Raw genomic sequence first — 21,694 nt, 5'->3', positions numbered from 1 at the left:
TAGGAGGGACAAGTTTGGCACAATGTAGAAATGGAATTGAAATATGAGAGAGTAGGAGAGAGAGCAGGAAGAGGGGAGAATGAAGTACTCTAGTCAGAGAGAAGTCACAGAGAGAGCTCAGTCAGCGCCAGAGAAAAAGGGATGAAGAGCTCCCTTCAGCTACCTGATCCCAGTTTCTCACAAGGCTGGGCTCAAGCTCTTGACCTTGGGTTCTCTGAAATACTTTTTCATCTTTCTATTAACTTTCCATAAGCAAATCGGAGAGGGTTGTGGTTATTTGCAGTCCTGAAATAACAGCAATTGGATACTGTAACTGGTAGTTTAAATTTTGTTGCTCTTTTTAATGACTATGAAGAAAAAATTGCCATTTTGAAAATAGTTCTATTCTAGGTGGAGTAAAACAGTTCTGGAGCCTGCAGAAAAATCATATTGCTGACAGATGTGCCATTAGAATTAAGTCAAAATAATAAATAGATGTGGTATTTCTTTTACAAGTAAGCCCTAATTTTTAGACACTTTTGAATGTATTTTAAAACTGTCGTTTCTTTTGTTAACAGAAATAAGAAAAGGGGGCTGGAATGACCAGGACAATTAGGGAATTCCCTCTAGATGTGTTAATATATATCCAAATGAATTCATCTTTCAAGTGTATTTACTTGATAATTTTGATTTGGTTGGAGAGAAATCCTTATTGGTGAATATAATTATTACTGTAGGACTTTTACCATAGATACACACATTCACATGTTGTAGAATTTGGGATGTCAACATTTGAATTCTTTCTCCTAAGAGCAATGGACTTTATTGCTGTTTTATTAAAATAACTATTATTTCAGGTCATGAAATCCATGATACAGAATACTCAGAAAGAATTTCTCTGCCTCTCGTTCACTCTAAGATGATCGTCACCTACAGAAATAACAGTTGCATGGGGCTTCTACCATCCTAGGGTTAGTACTGGCTTTTGCCATCTGTGTTCTCTTCATGTGTACCTGAAACCCCAGATATCAGACATTGCTGTGTGCTCCTGGGCTTCGTGTATACGTTATCACTAACAGGAAACAATCTCTTGGAAAAAATGATGTTGGGTTTAAGGGTGACTAAGAAAATTGCAGCCTTGGTTAGCTCTGGACTGCTAACTTGAGAGAGATTATGATAAATGACAGCTGCTGTGAGACTGATTCAGGAAAAAGAAAAGGAGAAAAAGAGAAAACAAAAAGGCAGTGGAACCAGGAAGCAGAAAGGTAAAGTGGTGGCTGTTCACATCTGCAGAACCGGACTGAACAAGGAGACTCAGGCTGGGTCATTCATAATAACTTATGCCCTCCCTCCCCTACAGTCACTGGACCAAGGGTAGGCACATGACTCAAGACAGCCAATAAGTCTTTCATAGAAGGTTTTAAAAGCTGGAGCTGAGAAACAGAAACCCTTTTTCTCCCTGGTGAGAAAGTCCTTAAGATTGAGCTCAGATGGGGCGCCTAGGTGGCTCAGTGGGTTAAAGCCTCTGCCTTCAGCTCAGGTCATGATCCCAGGGTCCTGGGATCGAGCCCTGCATCGGCTCTCTGTTCAGCAGGGAGTCTGCTTTCCCCTCTCTCTCTGCCTGCCTCTCTGCCTACTTGTGATCTCTGTCAAATAAATGAATGAAATCTTAAAAAAAAAAAAAAAAAAGATTGAGCCCAGAATCGCCAGTGGCCATCTTGTGAAGGTTTCTGTGCACAGTGGACATGCACAGCATGCAAAGAGAAGCACAGATGAGAGCTAGCAAGGATCCTGATGACATCCGTGGTCGTGGTTACTATTGTCCCTAGAGCCAGCTCCTCCTCTGCATAACTTGTGGTTGGGAGACTATATGGTCTTTTATTGCAAGATTAGCTTGATTTAAATTATAGCCATTAGTAAGAAAGGATTCTGACTAATATAGTTCAGATGGAAGCTGCTAGTTATTGCTCAGGACATTTTAATTGAGAAGACAGCAAGGAAAAGAGCTCAGGCAGGATTTTATTATAACCCATACACCTATAGCCAGGATCATTTTCTTGTTATATTTATTTATCTTCTGCTTTGCATTCAGAGTGCTGAAGCATCCCTTTGGGTTATTGGGTCATTCCAAGGGGCAGCCTGGGCCTTGTTTCTCTCAGGTGACCTGTGCTGTTGTACCTACCAGATACAGCCATGTGGCCTGGGTAGGGTGTCTTCACTAAAATCAGGCTTCTTGCTTAAGCCCTGTTAATTTGTGAGCCATTTCATTTGCTTCACAACTCAGAAGGTCCAACTTCACACTGGGTTATAAGTAAACTTCCTATTGTCCTAATGAAATATTCTCTGGTGCAGGCATAGGCTTTGACATTATTGGCTCAAGGAAGAGGTATCCTGGCTGTGCTAATGAAATAGGACTCATGCTTATGTGTGGTGGTGGATGATGGTTCCATCCACCATGACTGTTGGAAGAGGATTTGATTATCTTTGGCATCTCTATACATCTCAGGGATTGGGAGAACTATGTGCATCTGACTTTGTTGATCATCGACACCAAACATGATACATTACTTCCAAATCTCCATTTTGAAGGAGATCCAAGGTTCTCACCCAGATTCTTTGTCCTACATGGCAAGAAATAGGAAGATTGGATCAAACTGCCTGTTCTTGGGGCACCTGCATGGCTTAGTCGGTTAAGCGTCTGCCTTCAGCTCAGGTCATGATACCACAGTCCTGGGATCCAGCCCTGTGTTGGGCTCCCTGGCATAGGGGGAGAGTCTGCTTCTCCCCGTCCTTCTGCCTCTTACCCCACTTGTGCTCATTCTCTCTCTCTCTCTCACTTTCTCTCGCAAATAAATAAAATCTTAAAAAAAAAAAAAAAAACAACCAACCAACTGCCTGCTCTTTTGAACATATGAGCAAGCGCTAGGTTGATCAATCCTGTAGTATTGTCAACCTTGGAAAGCAGAATGTAGAGTATTTTTTTTTTTAAGATTTTATTTATTTATTTGACACAGAGAGAGAGATCACAAGTAGACAGAGAGGCAGGCAGAGACAGAGAGAGAAGGAGGCAGGCTCCCTGCCGAGGAGAGCGCCTGATGCGGGGCTCGATCCCAGGACCCTGAGATCATGACCTGAGTTGAGGGCAGAGGCTTTAACCCACTGAGCCACCCAGGCGCCCCCAGAATATAGAGTTTTAAGAAGGGAAATGGGGAAGCAGAATTGAAAGGACTGATAACATACAAATTAAGATGGGTGGACAAGGATGTCTTAGAACTTGGGTTGAGGCTGGTAAGTAATGAAGAAAGTCCCCCCAACTATGCATGGAGGGAGATGGCATGTGATGCCAGCTTCCCTCAGAGAGGGGAGGACTAGCCATGCTTAGTTACCTTCTGCTTCTTTGTGCTGGGGCTTCTAGTGGGAGTATGGCTTAACTCTGATCAATGCAGACAGATGCTGCATTAGCAAGTTTGGGGACTAAGCTCTACCATAGCCTTTTCTTAGGACATCTCTGCAAATTCCTGACCAGTAAGCAGTGGGCTACATAATTCCACTACATTGTGCCTTGGCATGATGAGTAGATGAAGGGTGGACTCCTGAGTCAGTTGCAGGGTAAGGGGAGGTGCATCAGTGTGCTTGCACTGAGCCAATCAGAGCCTTTTCTAAGAATTTGAGTTAAGATACACAGAAACATTCTGATTGGTAGTGGGCCCTAAATCCGAGAGAAAATGAAGCAGATCTGGGACTGGTGATCATGTTACAAGATGAACATGCAGACAAAACGGGCTGAGGAGGGACTTAACTGTATAGAGACGCCTCCGGTGCTCCAGTTCCCGGTTCCAGTTTCCACGAGGCCTGGACATACTTTGTTTCCCATCACTGGATTCCCTAAAATCTCTGAATCCTTACAAGAATTCCCCCATTTCTCATGAGCTGATTCAAGAGATCTCTTCCTTGCGACCAAAAGACCATTGCCTGAAACAGTTGTTAAGAGCATGATCATTGTGACAGCTATGAAGTGTGGAAGTGTAGAATTCGGCTGGATGAACCACTTTGCTAGGTTGACTCTGCTGGGTGTGTGTGTGTGTGTGTGTGTGTGTGTGTGTGTGTGTGTGTTTGAGGGGCATTAGATCACTAGAGATGAAAGGACACTCCGTAACTCTATTCTCTTTCCCATCTTAGTTCCTTGGCTGCTCTCCATGTCCTGGTCTCAGCTGCTGAAAGCTCTTTTTAGATGAAGTCAGAAAACTGTTTTTGTCTCTAGGACTCCTAGCCCCGATATTCCCTGCTCAGGAATAGTCCCTTTGCCCTCTACCACCCACACACCTCCTTTCCTGTGAGGGCTTCCATAATCTCCTATATCAGAAAGTTTGCAACTCCAACCACAGTTCTCTTACCACTCATTTTGGGCAAAGGTCCTCATATCTCCAGCACTTTCCCATATTTAGGCAAACTCGGGTTAGGGTAACACAGTCTGTGTCTGTGTGTGGGGATGGTAAGATGGAGATGCAGGGGTTGGAAGGGGATTAGGGGGCCCAGATACCCTCACCTTAGTCACAATGGTGGAAGGGAAGGTGCTGTTGTTGTAGATCTAGTCACTGATGCAGAGCTCTGTGGCCCCCATGCTGTTGGCCTCTGGGCTATTGGGAAAGGGTGGACCCTATTGGAGAATGGTGAAGGGGAGGCAGGACCTGGGCTGTCCCTGCCTGTCTTGCCCTTGTTGAGATTGGCATTGGCAGGTGGGCAACAGAGGTGCATGGGGATGGTGGCAGTGAAATTCTGTATAAAATTGGGCAAATATGTCCTCCCAGGGGGAGGACCACCATTGTGATCTGAATCTTCTGGAGGCAGCTGACACCCCCCATCTGTTGCAGGAGGTCGCTGAAGGCCATGGGCAGGACCTAGCAGAAGCAGCTGGGCTGAGGTATCCTGGTCCTTCTATCTGTTTTCTGTCTCTCCATGCAGAGGGAGGAGGAAGATTGCACTTTGTCTCTTCAGCTCATCAGTTCCTGGGTCTGCTGTAGCCCTAGGCTTCCTGATGACCAGCAGTAGCTTTTATAACTTCTTTAAGACTCCGGAGACAGAGAGAGAGAGAGCGAGCAGGGGGAGGAGCAGAGGGAGAGGGACAAGCAGACTCTGCACTGAGTGTGGATCCTGACACGGGACTTGATCTTATGACCCTGAGCCAAAGTCAAAAGTCAGATACTTAACCAGCTGAGCCACACATGTGCCTCTATAATATTATCAAATTTAATCCAATAATATATAAAAAGGATAATACATCTTGACAAAGTGGGGTTTATCCCAGGAATGCAAAATTGATTTAACTTTATTATTTAAATATTAAATTAAAATTAAATTAGTATTAAACATTAATATTAAATATTAAATAAATATTATTATTTTTTTGTTTCAAGTTTCTATTTAAATTCCAGTTAGTTAGTTAATATATAGTGTAATATTAGTTTCAGGTGTAGAATTTAGTGATTCATCACCTACATACAACACCTAGTGCTCATCACAGTGTCTTCCTTAATATCCATCACCCATTTTGCCCATCCCCCAGCCTACCTCCCCTCCAGCAACCCTCAGTTTGCTCTCTATAGTTAAGAGTCTGTTTTATGGTTTACCTCTCCCCCCCCATGTTTATCTGTTTTGTTTCTTAAATTCCACATACGAGTGAAATCATATGGTGTTTGTCTTTCTCTGACTGACTTATTTCACTCAGCATGATACACTCTAGTTCTATTCAGGTCATTGAAAATGGCAAGATTTCACTTTTTTGATGGCTGAGTAATATTCCATTGATTCTATCTATATATATACATATATGTATATACACATATATACACACATATACATATACATATACACATATACATATACATATATGTATGTGTATATATATATATCACAACTTCTTTATCCATTTATTAGTCAATGGCCATTTGGACTCTTTCCATAATTCGGCTATTGTTGATAATGCTGCTATAAACATGGGGGTGCATGTGCCCCTTCAAATCAGTATTTTTGTATTCTTTGGGTAAATTCCTAGTGGCGCAATTGCTGGATCATAAGATTTAACTTTAACTGTAAAATAATCAATGTAATTCATCATGATAGTAGATAAAAAACACTGTATGATCATTTTGATACATGCAGAATGAGCATTTAACAAAATTCAATAGCCACAGCACCTATGAAAAACATTTCAGCAAACTAGGTGTAACAAGGGACTTCTTCAAACTGATAAGGGACGTCCATGGAGAGACATCATACTTAATAGTGAAAGACAAAATGCTTTCCTTCCAAGTTCACTCTCACCAACATTGTTTTGGAATGTAATAATGTAAGTAAAATAAATGAAGGAATTCCAGAAAGGAAAGAAGATAGACATCTGCCTTTATTTGCAGACAATATGATTGTTTGAACAGAAAATCCTCAGGAATCTGCAAAAGAAGTTACCAGAATTAATGAGTGATTTTAGCAAATTTTCAGGATGCAAGGTATGTATACTAAAATCAAGTGTATTTCTATATAATAGCAATATTCAATTGGCACTTGAAATAAAAATATCATTAATATTTGCATAAAAATATGAAATGTTTAGGGATAAATTTGATAGAATATCTGTGAGACATATAAATTGAAAATTGTAAAACATTGCTGAGAGATATTAAAGAATATCTAAATAAATGGGGAAATATATCATGGATTGGAGCACTTAATATTATTAAGATGTCAGTTATTTTCAATATGCTCTATAGATTTTTTGTAATACAAACTTAAACTGTTCCAGCTATTTTTTAAAGATTTATTTATTTATTTATTTATTTGACAGAGAGAGAGAGATCACAAGTAGGCAGAGAGGCAGGCAGAGAGAGAGGAAGGGAAGCAGGCTCCCTGCTGAGCAGAGAGCCCGATGTGGGACTGGATCCCAAGACCCTGAGATTATGACCTGAGCCGAAGGCAGCGGCTTAACCCACTGAGCCACCCAGGTGCCCCTGTTCCAGTTTTTTTAGGTCAAAATTTACAAGTTCTTTTAAAATGATTTATTTATTTATTTATTTGTGTATTTATTTATGTATGTATTTATTTTTTATAGAGAGAGCAAGCATGAAGGGGGGAAGTAGCAGAGGGAGAGGGAGAGGTAGGATCTCAAGCAGGCTCCACACCCAGTGGGGAGCCCAATGCAGGGCTTATTCTCACGACCCTGAGATCGTGACCTGAGCCGAAATCAAGATTTGGCTTTCTAACCAACTAAGCCACCCAGCTGCCCCTGATTTTAAAATTTACACGAAAATGCAAAGGTTCTAGACTGGCCAAGACAACTTTGGAAAAGCTAAACAGTGTTAAAGAATCTACACTATCTGTGTTCAAGACTAATTATGAAATTACAATAATCAAGACAGTGTGGTGTTCATGCAAAGATAAATAGATCAGTGCTATGGGATGGAAAGCCCAAAAATAGAGCCACACACAGGGACATTTGATCTTTGACCAAGCTGTCTAGCCAATTAATTGATGAAAAAAAGTCTTTGAGCAAATGGTGTCGGTACAGTTGGATATCCATACGCAACCTCTTTCCTCACGTTATTTACAAAGATAACCTCAAAATAGAACACAGACCTAAATATAAGAGTTAAAACTGTAACATTTATATAAGAAAGCTTAAGAGAAAATTTTTGTGTCCTTTGGTTTGGCAAAGATTTTAAAAATAAGACACACAGTGCCTGGGTGTCTCAGTTGGCTGAACATTGGACTCTTAGTTTCTGCTCAGGTTGCAATCTCATGGGTCTTGGGGTGGAGCCCTGTGTCTGGCTCTCCACTCAGCAAGGAGTCTGCTTGAGATTCTTTCTTTCTCTTTCCCTCTGCCTCACCCCCACTCATGCATGCACGTACACTCTATCTTTAAGAAAAAATAAAATAAGACATAAAAAACATGAACTATAAAAGAAAAACCTAGTCAGTTGGTCTTCATCAAAATTTTAAAACTTTCCTATTCAATGGCTTTAAAAAAAAAGATTTTATTTATATATTTGAGGGACAGATCACAAGTAGGCAGAGAGGCAGGCAGAGAAAGAGGGGGAAGCAGGATCTCTGCTGAACAGAGACCCCCAGATGAGGGGCTCGATCCCAGGACCCTGAGATCATGACCTGAGCCAAAGGCAGAGGCTTAACCCACTGAGCCACCCAGGTGCCCCTATTCAATGACTTTTTAAAAAGATTATTTATTTTTATTTTTTATTTGAGAGAGGTAGAGAGAGAGAGTGCGCAAGCAGGGGGCAGGGACAGAGGGAGAAGAAGGAGAAGCAGACTCCATGCTGAGTGGAGAGCCCAATGCAGGCTTCCATCCCAGGACTCAGGATCATGACCTGAGCTGAAGGCAGTCTCTTAACTGCCTGAGTCATCCACGTGCCCCTAAACTTTTGCTATTCAAAAGTCACTGATATAAAAATGCGAAAGCAAGCTATAAACTTGGAGAAAATATTTGCAAAACACATATCTGGCAAAGGATTTGTCTCTAGAATACATTAAAAAAATTTCAACTCAATCATAAGAAATCGAACAATTAAATTAGAAATGTGCAAAAATTTTGACCAGATATTTTACCAAAGAAGAGATCTAAATGGAAATAAGCACATGAAAAGTTGTTTAACATCATTAGTCATTAGGAAAATGCACTTAAAACTATAATAATGTACTGCTACACATTCACTACGTTGGCTAAAATTTAAAGTATGGATCATACCAAGTGTTGGCAAAGATGCAGAGCAACTGGAACTCTCCTATATACTGCTGGTGGGAATGTGAAATGTTATAACCACTTTGGAAAACTGGCTGTTCTTAAAAACTTAAACAAATACCTTACCAAATATACTACCTAACCATTCCATTTCTTGGTATGGAAGCCTATGTCCACAAAGAAGGGGCCTGAGGAAACTTTTGGTGGTGATGGATAAGTTCATTTTCTTGATTGTGCTGATAGTTTCACAGATGCGTGCATCTGTTAAAACTCATTAAATTGTACACTGTAAGTATGAGCAAATAATTGTCTTTCGCATTTCAAGAAAGCTGGAGAAATATAGTAGTTAAGATGTCTTTAACTGCTGATCACAGAAAAATCAACTTACAGTGGCTTAAAGAGGAAGAAGAATTTAAGTTTAAATTCCCATGCTTTACAATTAGAGTAGAGGTTGGTGGCTACAGGATTGGTTAAATCAGAGGCTCAATGATGTCATCAAACCTCAGGTTAGTTCCACCCTTCTACTATGTCACTTTCAGTTGTCGTAATCCTTGCTCTGGTTTCCCTGTTGGGTCGCATGCAAGATGGCTGCCGCAGTTCCAGACATCCATCCAGACTCAGTATTGTTTACCACCTAAATCTAAAACTTGACCAATTCAAGTACTAATAGGCTGTTTGTGTTCTTCTGTGGGTGTGGCTCACGGAACTTGCTTCTGGGTGTAGGCTTCTCTCAGGGGAAAAGTTTAGAAGAAGCTGGAACAGACCTCACTAGAGCTGGTCAGGGAGACTGAGGCTCAATTTCATCTGGCTTACAACTCCAGCTTTTTGCAATAGAGTCAGCCACAGTTCTATGACTACAACATGAGCATGTGGAGACAGTCACATCTCAGAGAACATCATTAGATGGTTTTCTTGAGAGAAAAGGAACAATGGAGGAAGTGGGTTCCATCCAGAGCTTTTCTTTTGCTTCTTATCACACAATTTTTTAAATACATATGAAGGTAAGTTGGGGGTTTAACAGAGAGTAATTTAGGAGTTCCAAACTTTATGGCTGTAAGCACCATAAGATAACATAGATGTGTGAATCTGATCAGGTATAAGACAATATGGAGTGGTGAGGTCTATGGCGATCTAGACAGTAAAACCCTATCCCCACCAAAAAATAGAGCATGGAGAAACAAAACCCCTATGGGCCAGTTTGACACCCCTATAGGAGTTTGAGAATAAGGGATATACATTAGTTCCCGACTGCTGTTGCATCAAATTGTCCCAAACTTAGTGGCTTAACACAGCACAAATCAATTTTCTTATAGTTCTAGAGGTCAGAAGTCTAAAATCAATGTGTTGGTGGGAATTTGTTTCTTCTGGAGGCATCAGAGGTGAAGCCATTTCCTTGCCTTTTTCAGCTTGTGTTTCTTGGCTTTTTGTTCCTTCTTGTACCACTCCAAACTCTGATTTCTGTTGTCACATCTCTGATTACCTACTCTGGTCTCCTGCTTCTCTCCTCTGTTCACAAGAGGCCAACTTAGAATATCCAGGATAATCTTCCCACCTCAAGATCCCTAGCTTAATCTCATCTGCAAAGTCCATTTTACCATGTAAGTTAATATATTCACAGGTTCCAGGTATGAGACTGTGGACTTCTTTGGAGGTACCCATTATTCAGCCTCCATGTGATATGAAAGCTGAACTGATTGGACATCCATTCTCTAAGGGGTCATGAAAACTCTTGGGAAAGGAGGGAAGAGCCTAGTGAAGGGGCTTGGTGCGGACTAAAGCCTGCATTGTGGAGGTGGGTTCTGGGATACAACAGCAGAGCTCAGGAAGGGAGGTGACTTCTGGTGAGCACTCTACCAGGGCCAGGCATTTGAGAAACCTCCTGAGTGTGCCATCCTAGCCAGGATGTGCTCAGAGCCATAGGTAGAGAAACTGAGGGTGGCCACAAATGCCACCTACCAATCCTGGCTGAGGATAGGACTTTGTGGTTAAAACTGGGTAGAGCATCTGAAACCTCTGGAGCAAAGCATGACAGTATCAAAACTCAGGCTCAGGGCACCCAGGTGGCTCAGTGGGTTAAGCCTCTCCCTTCGGCTCAGGTCATGATCTCAGGGTCCTGGGATTGAGCCCCACATCAAGCTCTTTTCTCATCAGGGAGCCTGCTCCCTGCCCCACACCCCCGCCAGCCTCTCTGTCTACTTGTGATCTCTCTCTCTCTCTGTCAAATAAATAAATAAAATCTTAAAAACAAAAAAAACAAAACCAAAAAACCTCAGGCTCAGAGCCAGTGTGAAAGGATGGGATGCGAGCCAGTGTTCTGCAGATGGCTCCTTGGGGGAGATAGTCAGAAGTCACTTGCTGGTGACTTTAAAATGGGAGGAAAGTAGGGTTCCCTTTGGTCAAGGGCATGGGGTGAGCATAGGAAGTTCCTGGCCAGGAGCTGGGGAAATGGGTTCTGTGCAGATGGTGTGAGCTATCTGAGTCAACACCAGTAGTTGGGCCAGTTGGGGGTGTGTGCAGTAGGGGCAGGCCAGGGACTGTCTCTGGTGGAGGCAGGAGCAGATACCAGGTGATCTAAACACAGAAATGAGAGAGCCCCAGGAGTCACAGCATGCCTGTGTTTCTGGCAGGGTTTTGAGGCAGGGACAGGGCAAATCATTGATCCCCAGGCCTCCAGATCTACAGAAGCAGGGCTAGAAGCAGGTGACCTCCCTCCCAGTCGTGGTCCTGTCTCCCTGCTCAAGGCTGGTGAGGATGTCATTCTAGGTGCCCCTTGACAGCCATGAGGTCATGAGGTCAGTGCTTCCAGAGAAACAGCAGCATGGGGAGGGCTGGTGGCCCTTGAGCATCTATTGGATCCTCCAATGGCCTAAAAATTCTTAGGGAACATGGGGAGTATATGCACAAGGGAAACACCGAGTCCCCAGAGGTTCTAGGAGGTGGGATGGGTCATCATAATTTCAGCTCTGCCCACTTTGCCCTGGAAATCCTGCTGTCTGAGCTGCTGTGAGCTGTCCCAGGGCTTTGTGGCTTTTTCAGGGGAGCCATGGTCTCCCGATCCTCTCCAGGTAGCCTTGATTCAGCTAGAGCCCTAGGGTCCCACCTGGAAGACAATGTGTATGCCTCAGAGGTGTGGACTTTCCATGAAGGATGAGGGGCTGGGGAGCTGAGTCAGCTGCAGGGGAAAGAGTAATGAGGAGTGTACCAGGAGACAAGTGTGACCAAGCAAGCACAGCTACAGCAGGGCATGGCCAGTGCCCTGACTCCTCCACTTATGGATGCTAATAAGGCTATCTTTTCCATCCCCCTGGCTTCCTTGCAATGATCTCCCTTGCTAACCCAGTGATCGGAAGGATATGCTTGTCTCTTCCTGACTGTGACCCGTAAACTGCCTTCCATCCCTCCTCTCACATGGTTCCTACCAGGATTCTTTTTCTCTTCCCCCTTCACTCTCTCTCTTTTCAGGCCAGGAGGGAGGAGAAGAAGTCAGGCCTTGGGGGTTCCAGAGGCCGAAGTCTCAGAGCCTTACAACTCGGGGCAGAGGGGTCAGGTCCATGCATTCCGGAGCCAGATTGTCTGCATTCAAACCCCGACTCCCCAATTTACTGAACTTGGTGAATCTGGGCAAGTGACTTAACCACTCTGTGCCTTGATTTTCTGGGCTGCAAGATGGGGCTGACAATGGGACTTATCTCTAGAAGGTTACTGGGAAGATTAAACGAATCAGTGTATGCAAAGTGATTAGGACAGTGCCTGGCACCAAAGTAGCCCTCAGTGCTGGCGCTCTCTGGTTGGGTTCTACCCTCCCCTTTCCCTCCTCCCTTGTCTCCACTAGCCCCGGGGCCCTGGAGGAGGCAGAACAGCAAAGAATATCCACGGAGGCTGGTGGTGGGAAGGATTCGGGGAACGAGTGGGCGGAACATCCAGCAGAGGAGCTGGAATAGCAAACTGGTTTTGAGTTTGGACTCTGCAGGAGTCTAGGGGAGCTGGGGCCAGCCTCCTGACGTCATATCCTCTGTGGTGCTTGTTCTCCCGCTTTGCCGCTGGAGTTTCTCATTGGCCCTCGTGAGGGGGGAGGAGCCTGAGACAAAGCCTCTGATTGGCTGCTTTTATTCAGACACTTCTCAGTTTCCAGTCTGATAGGGAGGGGTGGAGCGTAAGATATTTAAAACTCACAGAAATATTTGAATGGGGTAGAGAAGAAAGGAGGGAGGGAAGAGGGTGGGAAGTAGGGGCGGGGGAGCGGTTCCAGGTAAAAGATTCTTGTCCAGTTCTCTGGGATGGTTTATAAAGTCCTGGGGGTTGAGGGCAGGGGACTGGACTGTATGAATTTTGGGCCGCTGGCTGATGTGGAGTGGCTATTATATTTGAGACGAGAGAGATAAAAAGAGATGTTGCACACAAACCTTTTAATGACGCGGTCTTGGTGGAGTCTGTTCAGGGCGGGGACCCCTGGGAGGTGCTTTCCTGAACCACAGTCTTGACCCGCCTTGGGCCGCCATTTCCCTCTTTCCCTTCCCGGAGTGGGTGGCTCAGGACCTGCAGGACCCTCACTCCCTTTCGGGCTCTGTGAGGCCCCGTGTCAGTGCTCAGAGTACATTCTCGCGTGCTGAAGCCTGGAGCGGGACCATCTGCTTCTGCTGCTCTTGTTCCTGCCGCCTTGGCTTTCCTCTTCTCCTGGAGGGCAGGAGAGCGGCGTCCTGGGTATGCAGCGTCCAGGCCAGGGCTAGGAGCTGGGGGCTACCAAGGGGCTCTCTACTCAGCCGCGCCCAACTGCCATTCTCTCTGCCCCATCTATTGCTCCCTGGGGCCAGGACCCCCAGGAAGGACTCAAGGAGACCCCAGCCAACTGGGGAAGTGGACAAAGAGCTCTGGCCTGAATGGGTTTGAGTCTCGGTGCCACCCCCGCCTGGGCGCCTGAACCGGGGTAAGTCCCTGCTCCCACCTGCTCTCCATGTCCTGCACCGTGTCTGGCAGTGGCTGGCCCAGGGTCTCTGGCAGGAGGGCAGTGACAGCGCTGGCAGCCACGGGGACCGCGCCGTAGATGAAGAGGGGCACGGAGGGGTAGAGCTCAGCAGTCATGCTCACCAGTGGGCTCACGATGCTGCCCACACGGGCCATGGTGCTGCCCATTCCCATGCCCGTCTGCCTGTGGGGCCCAAGGTGTGGTGGTGTCAGTCACTGCCCTAGCGTGAATGCTGAGGTCCCAGCTGAATTCAGGGTCAGGGCAGCTCAGGCTGAAGCCTCCCCCACCCCCCGCCCTTCTCCCCCACCCCTTTGATAGCAAGTGAGTTTGGCATTTGTTCCGGAGATTAAAAACAGACAAACAACAAAAACAGGCTGGGAAGGGCTGTGGCCAGAGAATCAGGAGACTGAATTTTGCCTCTGGCCTTAACTGGCCATGCGACCAGAGGAAGAGTCCCTTTTCCTCTCCAGCCCTCAGTTTCCTGAGCTGTCAAATGAGACAGTTAAGTCAGGCCAGTGGTTCTCAGATCTCCTAGGGGATTTTGAGTTAGAATTGTCCCAGCCCACACAGTCCTATTGGATTAGAATCCTCAGGGGACAGGACCCGGAAGCTGCATGTTGAGAGTATGTTAAGAACATTCTCTGAGGGAACCGAGGTTAAAAACCTTGACTCAGGAGACAGACGGTTTGGGTTCAAATCCAAGCTTCCTCCCTTACAAGCTGTGTGACATGGGGCAAGTCACTTGATCTTTCTGTGGCTCAGTTTTCTCAATGGTAAAATGGAAATAGTCACGGTACCTACCTTAAAGGTTTATCATGAGGATTCAATGACTTGATACTTATAAAAAGTTTAAGACGATGCCTGGTGTGTAGTGTTTTATACTGTTGTTCTTTCCCATTAAATCCTCTAAGGGCACAGGACAGCAGCCATGACCCTGCTGCGTCCCTAGGGAAGCCGGGCCATTCTTTGACATCTCATGGGAATTTTGCGACCCATTTTTTAACGTAGACACGTGTTTCTTGTTTCTCAATGCAAAAATGCTCCCCCCGCCTTTTGGCACTCCAAAAGCAATGCTGGGTTTATCTGTACAACCACCAAGCACAAGCAGTATTAAATGTGGCTTTTGTGAAAAGAAATTACTCTCCCTTTTGGTCTTTGGTTTCAGACATACTTTGGTTATAGACACACTTAGCTTATAGATGAAATTTAGGTTTGGTGGCTGCTTCTAACTTGTGGTTTAGATCAAGGTGGATGCGGGGTGGGGGACCTCAATGAATTGCCTCTGAGATGTGTCTTCTTGGCTCTCTACCCTGCCCCAGCTGGTGACTCCTTTTGAGATCTTTTCCTTGGATCAGGTAAGGGCTTAGCGGGCAGGTGTATCTGTGTTAGCCACGAAGTGTGTACTGAGCTTGCACAGTTGGGGGCTGAGAGGGGGCCTTGGGCTACGCATGCTGGGCGGTGTGCTCTGGGGTCTGACCTATGTGTGTGGGGATGTCTTGTCTGAAGTCTTCTCCCACAAGGCTCCTACTCACCGGATCACTGTGGGGTAGAGCTCCCCAGTATAGAGGAAGATGCAGTTGAAGGAGGCAGCCAGGCAGCCTTTTCCCAGCACAGCAAGGGAGGTTCGGACAATGGACTGATCTGCAGAGAAAGGAAGGGGTCAGTGGGAGTTTGGGAGTGGGGCACGAGAATCTGGGGATAGGGTTAAGGATGAAGGACCAAGATACTCGTGGGTGCTCACCCTGGGGTACCACCCCATTGACCAGGATGCAGATGCCTGCCAGCAGCAGTGAGGCCATCTGGGCAGGCCGGCGGCCCAGAGAGTTGATGACAAGGAAGCCCACCAGCTTGGCAGGCAGGTCCACAGCACCAAAAATCACCTGGATTAGGTAGATGTTCACGCCAAAGCCCTGCAGGTCCATGACCAGCCCGTAGTAGGCAAAACTAGTGGCAAACCTAGTGGGGGAGGGACGAGGGGTATGGAGTTGGTTAGGAAGGGTTAAAAGTGGGGGTGCTCATTCAACATAGGGGTGAGCTACACTGCGACCCTGCTTCAGAAGCTAGAATTTGCCTTGGCTAATCTGTCTTCAAGCATTTAGTCTAAGTGCAGGGTAGTCCTCCAAGACCCCAAATTTCTCACTCTTCTGATAACTAGTATCCCCCAATATATTAGGGGATTTTTCACTTAGTTGAATGTAAAATTCATCTAGTTTTGGTCTTTATCTTATCTATTGATGCCGGGCTGAGGGCAGGTGGATTTTCAAGGCACATCTTTAGAGTCAAGGTGTTAGGAAATGCCAAAGCTTTGCAGACCTAGGCCTGGTTCTGGGATGGTTGTGCTTCTTACGTTGTCCAGAGCCCACAGAATGAAGCTCAGGTTATTGGATAGGACCCAGAACCTGGAGTAAATCCCAAATTGGAACCAAAACACTCACTGGTAGAATTGTTGAATGTGCTTTTCCTAACTGTTGTGGCGTTATTCTGGTGATGGGCTCAGGAGGGAAGCACATCAGAAGGATTATGGGGAATGTTGCAACCAGAAAGGAACATTTTTGGCTGATACCAGCCTTGGTCAACGTGTCCTTTTGGAGATGAGTTCTAGGCATCTTATTGCCCGTGCTTGTGTTTCTGGCAGGCCCTGATCAGGTAAGATCAGGAAAGTCTCCAAATGTTTTGCAAGCCAGACTAGTCTCTGCCTTCAAGATGTAATTCTATTGACTTTGGGGCTGATCCCAATCCTGAGGAGGTGTTTCCATATTGCCACAGAGTGGATAAAAGGAGAAGGTGGAGAGACCGAAGCCCAGTGTGGCGATCGGAAGTGAACTGAGGGGAGGTCGTCTGGTTCTTCACGATCGTCCCTGGTGGAGGATTACAACCCCTCATGGCAGGTCCGCTGACTTTTCCTCCCTTCTGTCTGGCCTCTTCCACCCACTGCGTCCACTCTCTCCCCAACCAGCCTCCTGTCTCTTGGTCTGTCTCTGTCTATCTCTCTATGGCTCGGTCTCTCTGGGCCTACCACAGCATGGAGAGGCAGAGGAAGAGGTGGCGAAGGGCGGGGCAGCGCAGCAACTCCAAGGCGGAAGCCTGGCCTTTGCCCATGGTCAGCTCCTTTTGCAGACTGGCCCGGAGCACCTGCCAGGATGGGCAGGGCTCAGGGCCTGGACTCCTCCAGAAACTCCTCCCAGCCTAACCCCTTACTCAGGGAAGCCCTCTGAGACCTGGGTTCGGGGTTTGAGAGTAGAATCCTCATGGGGTGTCATGGGAGGCCTTGGGGGGGTCTCACCTCCATACTTAGCTTGGTGCCCTCTTCTCGCTTCCCATTGATCCAGGCCACTCTCTGCAGGGCCCTGAGGGTGAGGTCTAGCCTCCCGGAGGAGGAGTACCAGCGGGCTGACTCGATGAAGAACCTGGGAGCGGGAGGGTGGGGTAGGTATCTACATGGCTTCCGTTCCCTTTGGCTGGGCTGGGGGCAAAGGGTGGGCTTCCCAGGGGTCTGCAGTGGGATTGCATTTCAGGCTGGGAACGCAGGGGTTTTGCCAAATCCCCCTCTCTAGGACCATAAGACAGCGACCAGCTTGGTGATGACCCATTCCCAAATTCAGAAGCTCAGCTTTGGGGTCTTGGGTAAAGGCAGCAACACAAGCAGGTTGGAGAGCCAGGGGGGAGCTGAAGAACAATATCCCTGGGGTGGGGAGGGAGGGGGTAAATCCTTCCTCCCACAGCCTCAGTTCTCCCATCTGTCACACGGAGGCACTGGGCTGGGTTTGACCTTCTGGCCTTGACCTTCTCTGATTTTGTGTGTTGGAGTGTGCTGTGGGATCTGGGGGATGTCTTGTCCCTTGAAGCCCTCTGGGCAGCCCTTGGGCACTCCTGCCCACCCTGGGCCCCACACACCAGGAGTAGATGAAGAAGGCGAAAAAGGGCACGGAGACCAGGAGCTGCAGGTGGCGCCAGTGGGGCACGGCCAAGGCCACACCGGCCAGGAGAAACTGGCCCAGGCTGTAGACATAGCCAGTCAGGGTGCCCACACAAGCCCGCGTGTGGATGGGCATCCACTCCACATCTGGAAAGAAGGTGAGAACAGAGTGGTGCCGCTGACCGGGTTACCCAGCAGGTCGACACCCCTGGGTTGGGCAAAGACCCCTCTCTCCACCCAAACTTTGATCTGTCCGAGGGCTCAGTGGAAGACACGTCGAATGAGGATGCATGCCATGACGGGGGAAGTGGGGGACTTTCGGTGGAGGAAGGAAGGGGGAGATGGGTTTGGAATCTCTAAGAATTGTCCCCGCCACTCCCCCACTCTGTCTTGCTGCTCCCCAACCTACTGTCCTGGCGAGCGTCCCTTTACCCTTCGGAGCCTCTCTGACCACTCAGTGCTGGCTTTCCTCAGCATGGGCCGATTCGGTGGCCAGAGCAGCTGATGAACCATCCTGGTTCATCCCTGACCCCCAATCCATAGATTCCCTCCTGGACTTGAGGGACGACGTTGGGTAAATCCTTGCCCTTCTCCCCAGTCTCAGGTTCCTCCTCGAACAATGCACATTGATGGCTCCTGGACAGACCATGCTCAGGCCATAAGTGTCTTTGGTCTACATGATGCTGGCTTGCCCCATGTTAAAAACATGGAATTAATTTCCAACATTACAAAATTGGGCTATTTGACATTAATAAAGAGAAGAGGGTAAGATCGGACAGCCCTGACCCTTCTGGCTTGAGCAGCTGAGTGGTTGTGGCCCCTCTGGATGGGGCTGTGACCCTCCTTTGTCTAAAGTCCTCAGCGTTCCCTAATGCCTCCTGTACCCAGTCAGTTTCAGTCCTTTATGGGAACGGCCTGGCCCTAAAAATGGAGTTTGCAAGCATGCCTAAATGACAGGTCAGGATGGTATGAGTCAGGGGAAGAAGGCTGTTAGGTTGGCTGCCCAGACCAGGGCAGGCGGGACTCAGGTGGGGTTGGCTGGGAGAGGGAGCCGGAAAGAGGCTGCTGGGTTGGGGGTCAGAGAGGAGTGGGTAGGGGCCCGCCCTGCCCTCCCGGCCTCCCTCACTCAGTGTCATGCAGTTGAGAGCGATGCCAGCCAGCGACATGCCGGAGAGGAGCCGGAAGGCACAGTAGACTGGGAAGTTGGGAGCGAAGGCTGCGCAGGTTCCTGACACGGCCGTCTGCAGGTAGTTCAAGATCAGCAACTTGCGGCGGCCCAGCCTGGGGTGGGGGAGGGGGGAACAGCAGCAGGGATCCTGAGGGCTGACCGTGCCAGGACGGGTGGGGGAGAGGGGTGCCTGCCCTGGGGGAGGCTCTGGGCTGGGGGGTTCTTTTGAGGACCTGCGCTGTATCCTGAGGCTGGCCCTGTAGGTCCTCAGACCAGCCCCAGGGGTTCAAGGCCAACTTCCCACCTGGTTCCCATGAACCCAGCTGAGGCCCAGGCCCAGCCCGGCCCCGTGGCTCTGCCCAGGACTGACCTGTCTGCCAGGTAGCCGAACACCATGGCTCCGAGAAGCACCCCTACCATGTACAAGGACTGGGCCAGCTGGCGTAAGGCCCTGTTAGAGCACACGAGGTCCCACTGCGGGGAGAGGGGGCAAGGGTCAGGCAGAGATGAGCCTGGGCCGCGGGGCTCCCCTCCCCCTCCCTTGGGCTGGCCCTCTGAGACCTATGCCACCCTCTTCCCCTGACATTTCTCTTTGCTGTTTGCTTCCCCGGTCCCGGTAGCCGAGAGACTTTTCTTGACTCTAACATCCCCCTTTTCTGTAAAGGCCCCCATCTTGAGTCCCTTTCTTCATCTTTCCATCTTGGCCTCTGGAGAATCTAGGACAGTCTGTGTGTGTGTGTGTGTGTGTGTGTGTGTATGTGTGCATCTGTCTGCCTGTCTCAGAGGGGAAAGCAAGTCTGGCTGGCCTCTGGAGCTGGGGGCCCAGGTGTCCTCACCTCGGTCACGATGGTGGACGGGAAGGTGCTGTTGTCATAGATCCAGCCATTGGTGCACGGCTCTGTGGCCCCCGTGCCGTTGGTCTCTGTGTCGTTGGGAAAAGGCGGTCCCTGTCGGGGGACGGTGAGGAGGAGGCAGGACTCGAGCTGCCCCTGCCCGTCCCGGGGCAGCCAGGCCTCCAGGTCCCCGTCCTGGCTGAGGTTGGCGTCGGCAGGCGGGCGGCAGTGGTGGGTAGGGATGGCCGCGGTGAAGTTCTGCAGGGTGTTGTGGGAGGCCATCAGGAGCAGGGGGAGGACCACCAGCGTGACCTGGATCTGCTGGAAGCGGCCGACACCCCCCACCTGCTGCAGGAGGTCGTTGAAGGCCATGGGGCCGGGCCGGCCAAGCGGCTGGGGGCTGAGGACTTCTGTCTGGGTGTCCCTGAGCCTGCCGTCCTTAGCTGGAGCACAGAAGCAGCTGTTGCCTCCGCAGCTGAGTTGTTCCTAGAGCCGAATCGGAGCTGGCTCTGTGGGGGGACAGGAGCCTGGCTGGCTGCCCCTCCTTCCTTCTCTCTCTCCGTCTTCTGTCCCTCCCTTTCCCTTGAGCCCCCCCTCACTTGGGGGTGGGGTGCTCAGCTTTCAGGGTCTGCCGTAGCCCTGACCCCTGCATGGGCAGGATTTAATCCTTGGCCTGGAGGGAATGAGTTAAAGTGTGACTTGGTATCAGAAGGATTAACCCTCTGAGTGTCCTTGTGTCAGTGGAAATTCTCCAAGTGGGTATAAAGGGCAGGAGAGTGGACCGGAGTGGGGGTCCTGAGAGGGGATGTACTGAGAGGGCATGTCCGGACATCCGGGGGCAGGGGGAGCCAGGTGGGACCTTACTGTCTTCCTTTTACTGAGAAGACTGGGCTCTGGGAAGTGTGGTGGCCTCTTGAAGGGATTCTGTCCTTTTTAGTGGACAGGATCCAAGCAGTCTGTCTTTGAGAAGGGTTGCCAGAGAAAATACAGAACTCTCAGTGTCGGATCAACAAATACATTTTATTGTAGTGTAAGTATATCCCTAATATTACGCGGGACACGCTTATACTAAAAGAAAATCATTCACTGGTCTGAAATTCAGATTTAACTGGGCATCCTGTATTCTTATGTGCTAAAATTGGCAACCCCCGTCTCTGGTCTCCTGGGGGCAGCTCATATCTCATAGGACTACAGCTTTGTTCAGATGGAAGTAACTAAAGAGGTCGGAGGCTACTTTTGAAGGAGCAGGACCTAAGACCAACATTTGTACATGATATAGATCGATCCTTTCAGGGTCTCAGCTTTTTACCTTCTGGCTTTTTCTGTTTCCAAAATTTTCCCTGTGTCTTATCTCTGTCCATAATTTTTGTTTTAACTTTTTTCAGTTGAGCATGAACTTATTTTATTTGCAGCCACAACTCAAAGACAATCACTTATTTTCCTCCATTGATTTGGCTGCTGAGGCCCGATCACCCAAGATCAGGGCAGTGCCGAGTTCTGGTTGGGTGGGCTTCTGTGAGTTCTGATTGGCTGGATCATGGGTTGGGAATGCCAATAGAGCCAGTGGCTACTTCTTGCTTTTATTGAATTTAATTTTTTTTTTTTTTTCTAAAGTAGGTCCCATACCCAGTGCAGAGCCCAGTGAGGGGCTTGAACTTACAACCCTGAGATCAAGACCTGAGCTGAAATCAAGGTGCTTAATTGACTGAGCCACACAGACACCTCAACAACTTCTTGCTTTTAATTTGCATAGTGCATGGTATAGGAAACGTGGACTCTGAGTCAGTTTACGTGGGTCTAAATCCAACCAAAAAATGTCTCCAGACATTACCTTAAGAGACGTCTCAGACTTATTTTGAATGATGATCAATCCCATACCTGCTTGGCCAAGGATATTCCAGACATACAGATGACTTCTACCAAAATACTTCCAAGAGTGCACATGCTCTTATTGGAGTAGGGGAAAGGTTTGCAAGGTGAGGAGGAGAACTCCTCTTCCTCCACATTCTGCTGGACTACAGCAGAGTAGCTTGGACCCTGAAGCATGGCAACCCTTGCCCTTCCCAGGCGTACCTAGCCAGTTTTGCCATTG

At 47.9% G+C, this 21,694-nt stretch overlaps 1 protein-coding gene across 2 annotated transcripts; it reads right to left on the bottom strand.

Annotated features, from left to right (window-relative positions):
- Nucleotides 1–13,113: 13,113 nt before the first annotated feature.
- Nucleotides 13,114–20,244, bottom strand: SLC22A6 (solute carrier family 22 member 6). Of its 2 annotated transcripts, none has more exons than XM_059403470.1 (10): nucleotides 19,606–20,244; nucleotides 19,140–19,243; nucleotides 18,728–18,882; nucleotides 17,580–17,748; nucleotides 16,969–17,092; nucleotides 16,702–16,817; nucleotides 15,427–15,641; nucleotides 15,218–15,326; nucleotides 13,665–13,868; nucleotides 13,114–13,459 (listed from the first exon to the last, which is right to left on the bottom strand). In XM_059403470.1, the coding sequence occupies exons 1-10, from the start codon at nucleotides 19,972–19,974 to the stop codon at nucleotides 13,309–13,311; spliced, it is 1,716 nt and encodes a 571-aa protein (XP_059259453.1). In that variant the 5' UTR covers nucleotides 19,975–20,244; the 3' UTR covers nucleotides 13,114–13,308. The 2 variants fall into 2 exon arrangements, with proteins under 2 accessions (XP_059259453.1, XP_059259463.1); XM_059403480.1 differs by having other exon boundaries at nucleotides 13,114–13,396; nucleotides 19,606–20,241.
- Nucleotides 20,245–21,694: the final 1,450 nt, after the last annotated feature.

The sequence above is a fragment of the Mustela nigripes genome, chromosome 1, assembly GCF_022355385.1.
Source record: "Mustela nigripes isolate SB6536 chromosome 1, MUSNIG.SB6536, whole genome shotgun sequence".
Classification (NCBI taxonomy): Eukaryota; Metazoa; Chordata; class Mammalia; order Carnivora; family Mustelidae; genus Mustela; species Mustela nigripes.
Note: the sequence above shows the minus strand (reverse complement) of the source record. Positions and strands in the feature narration are given on the sequence as shown.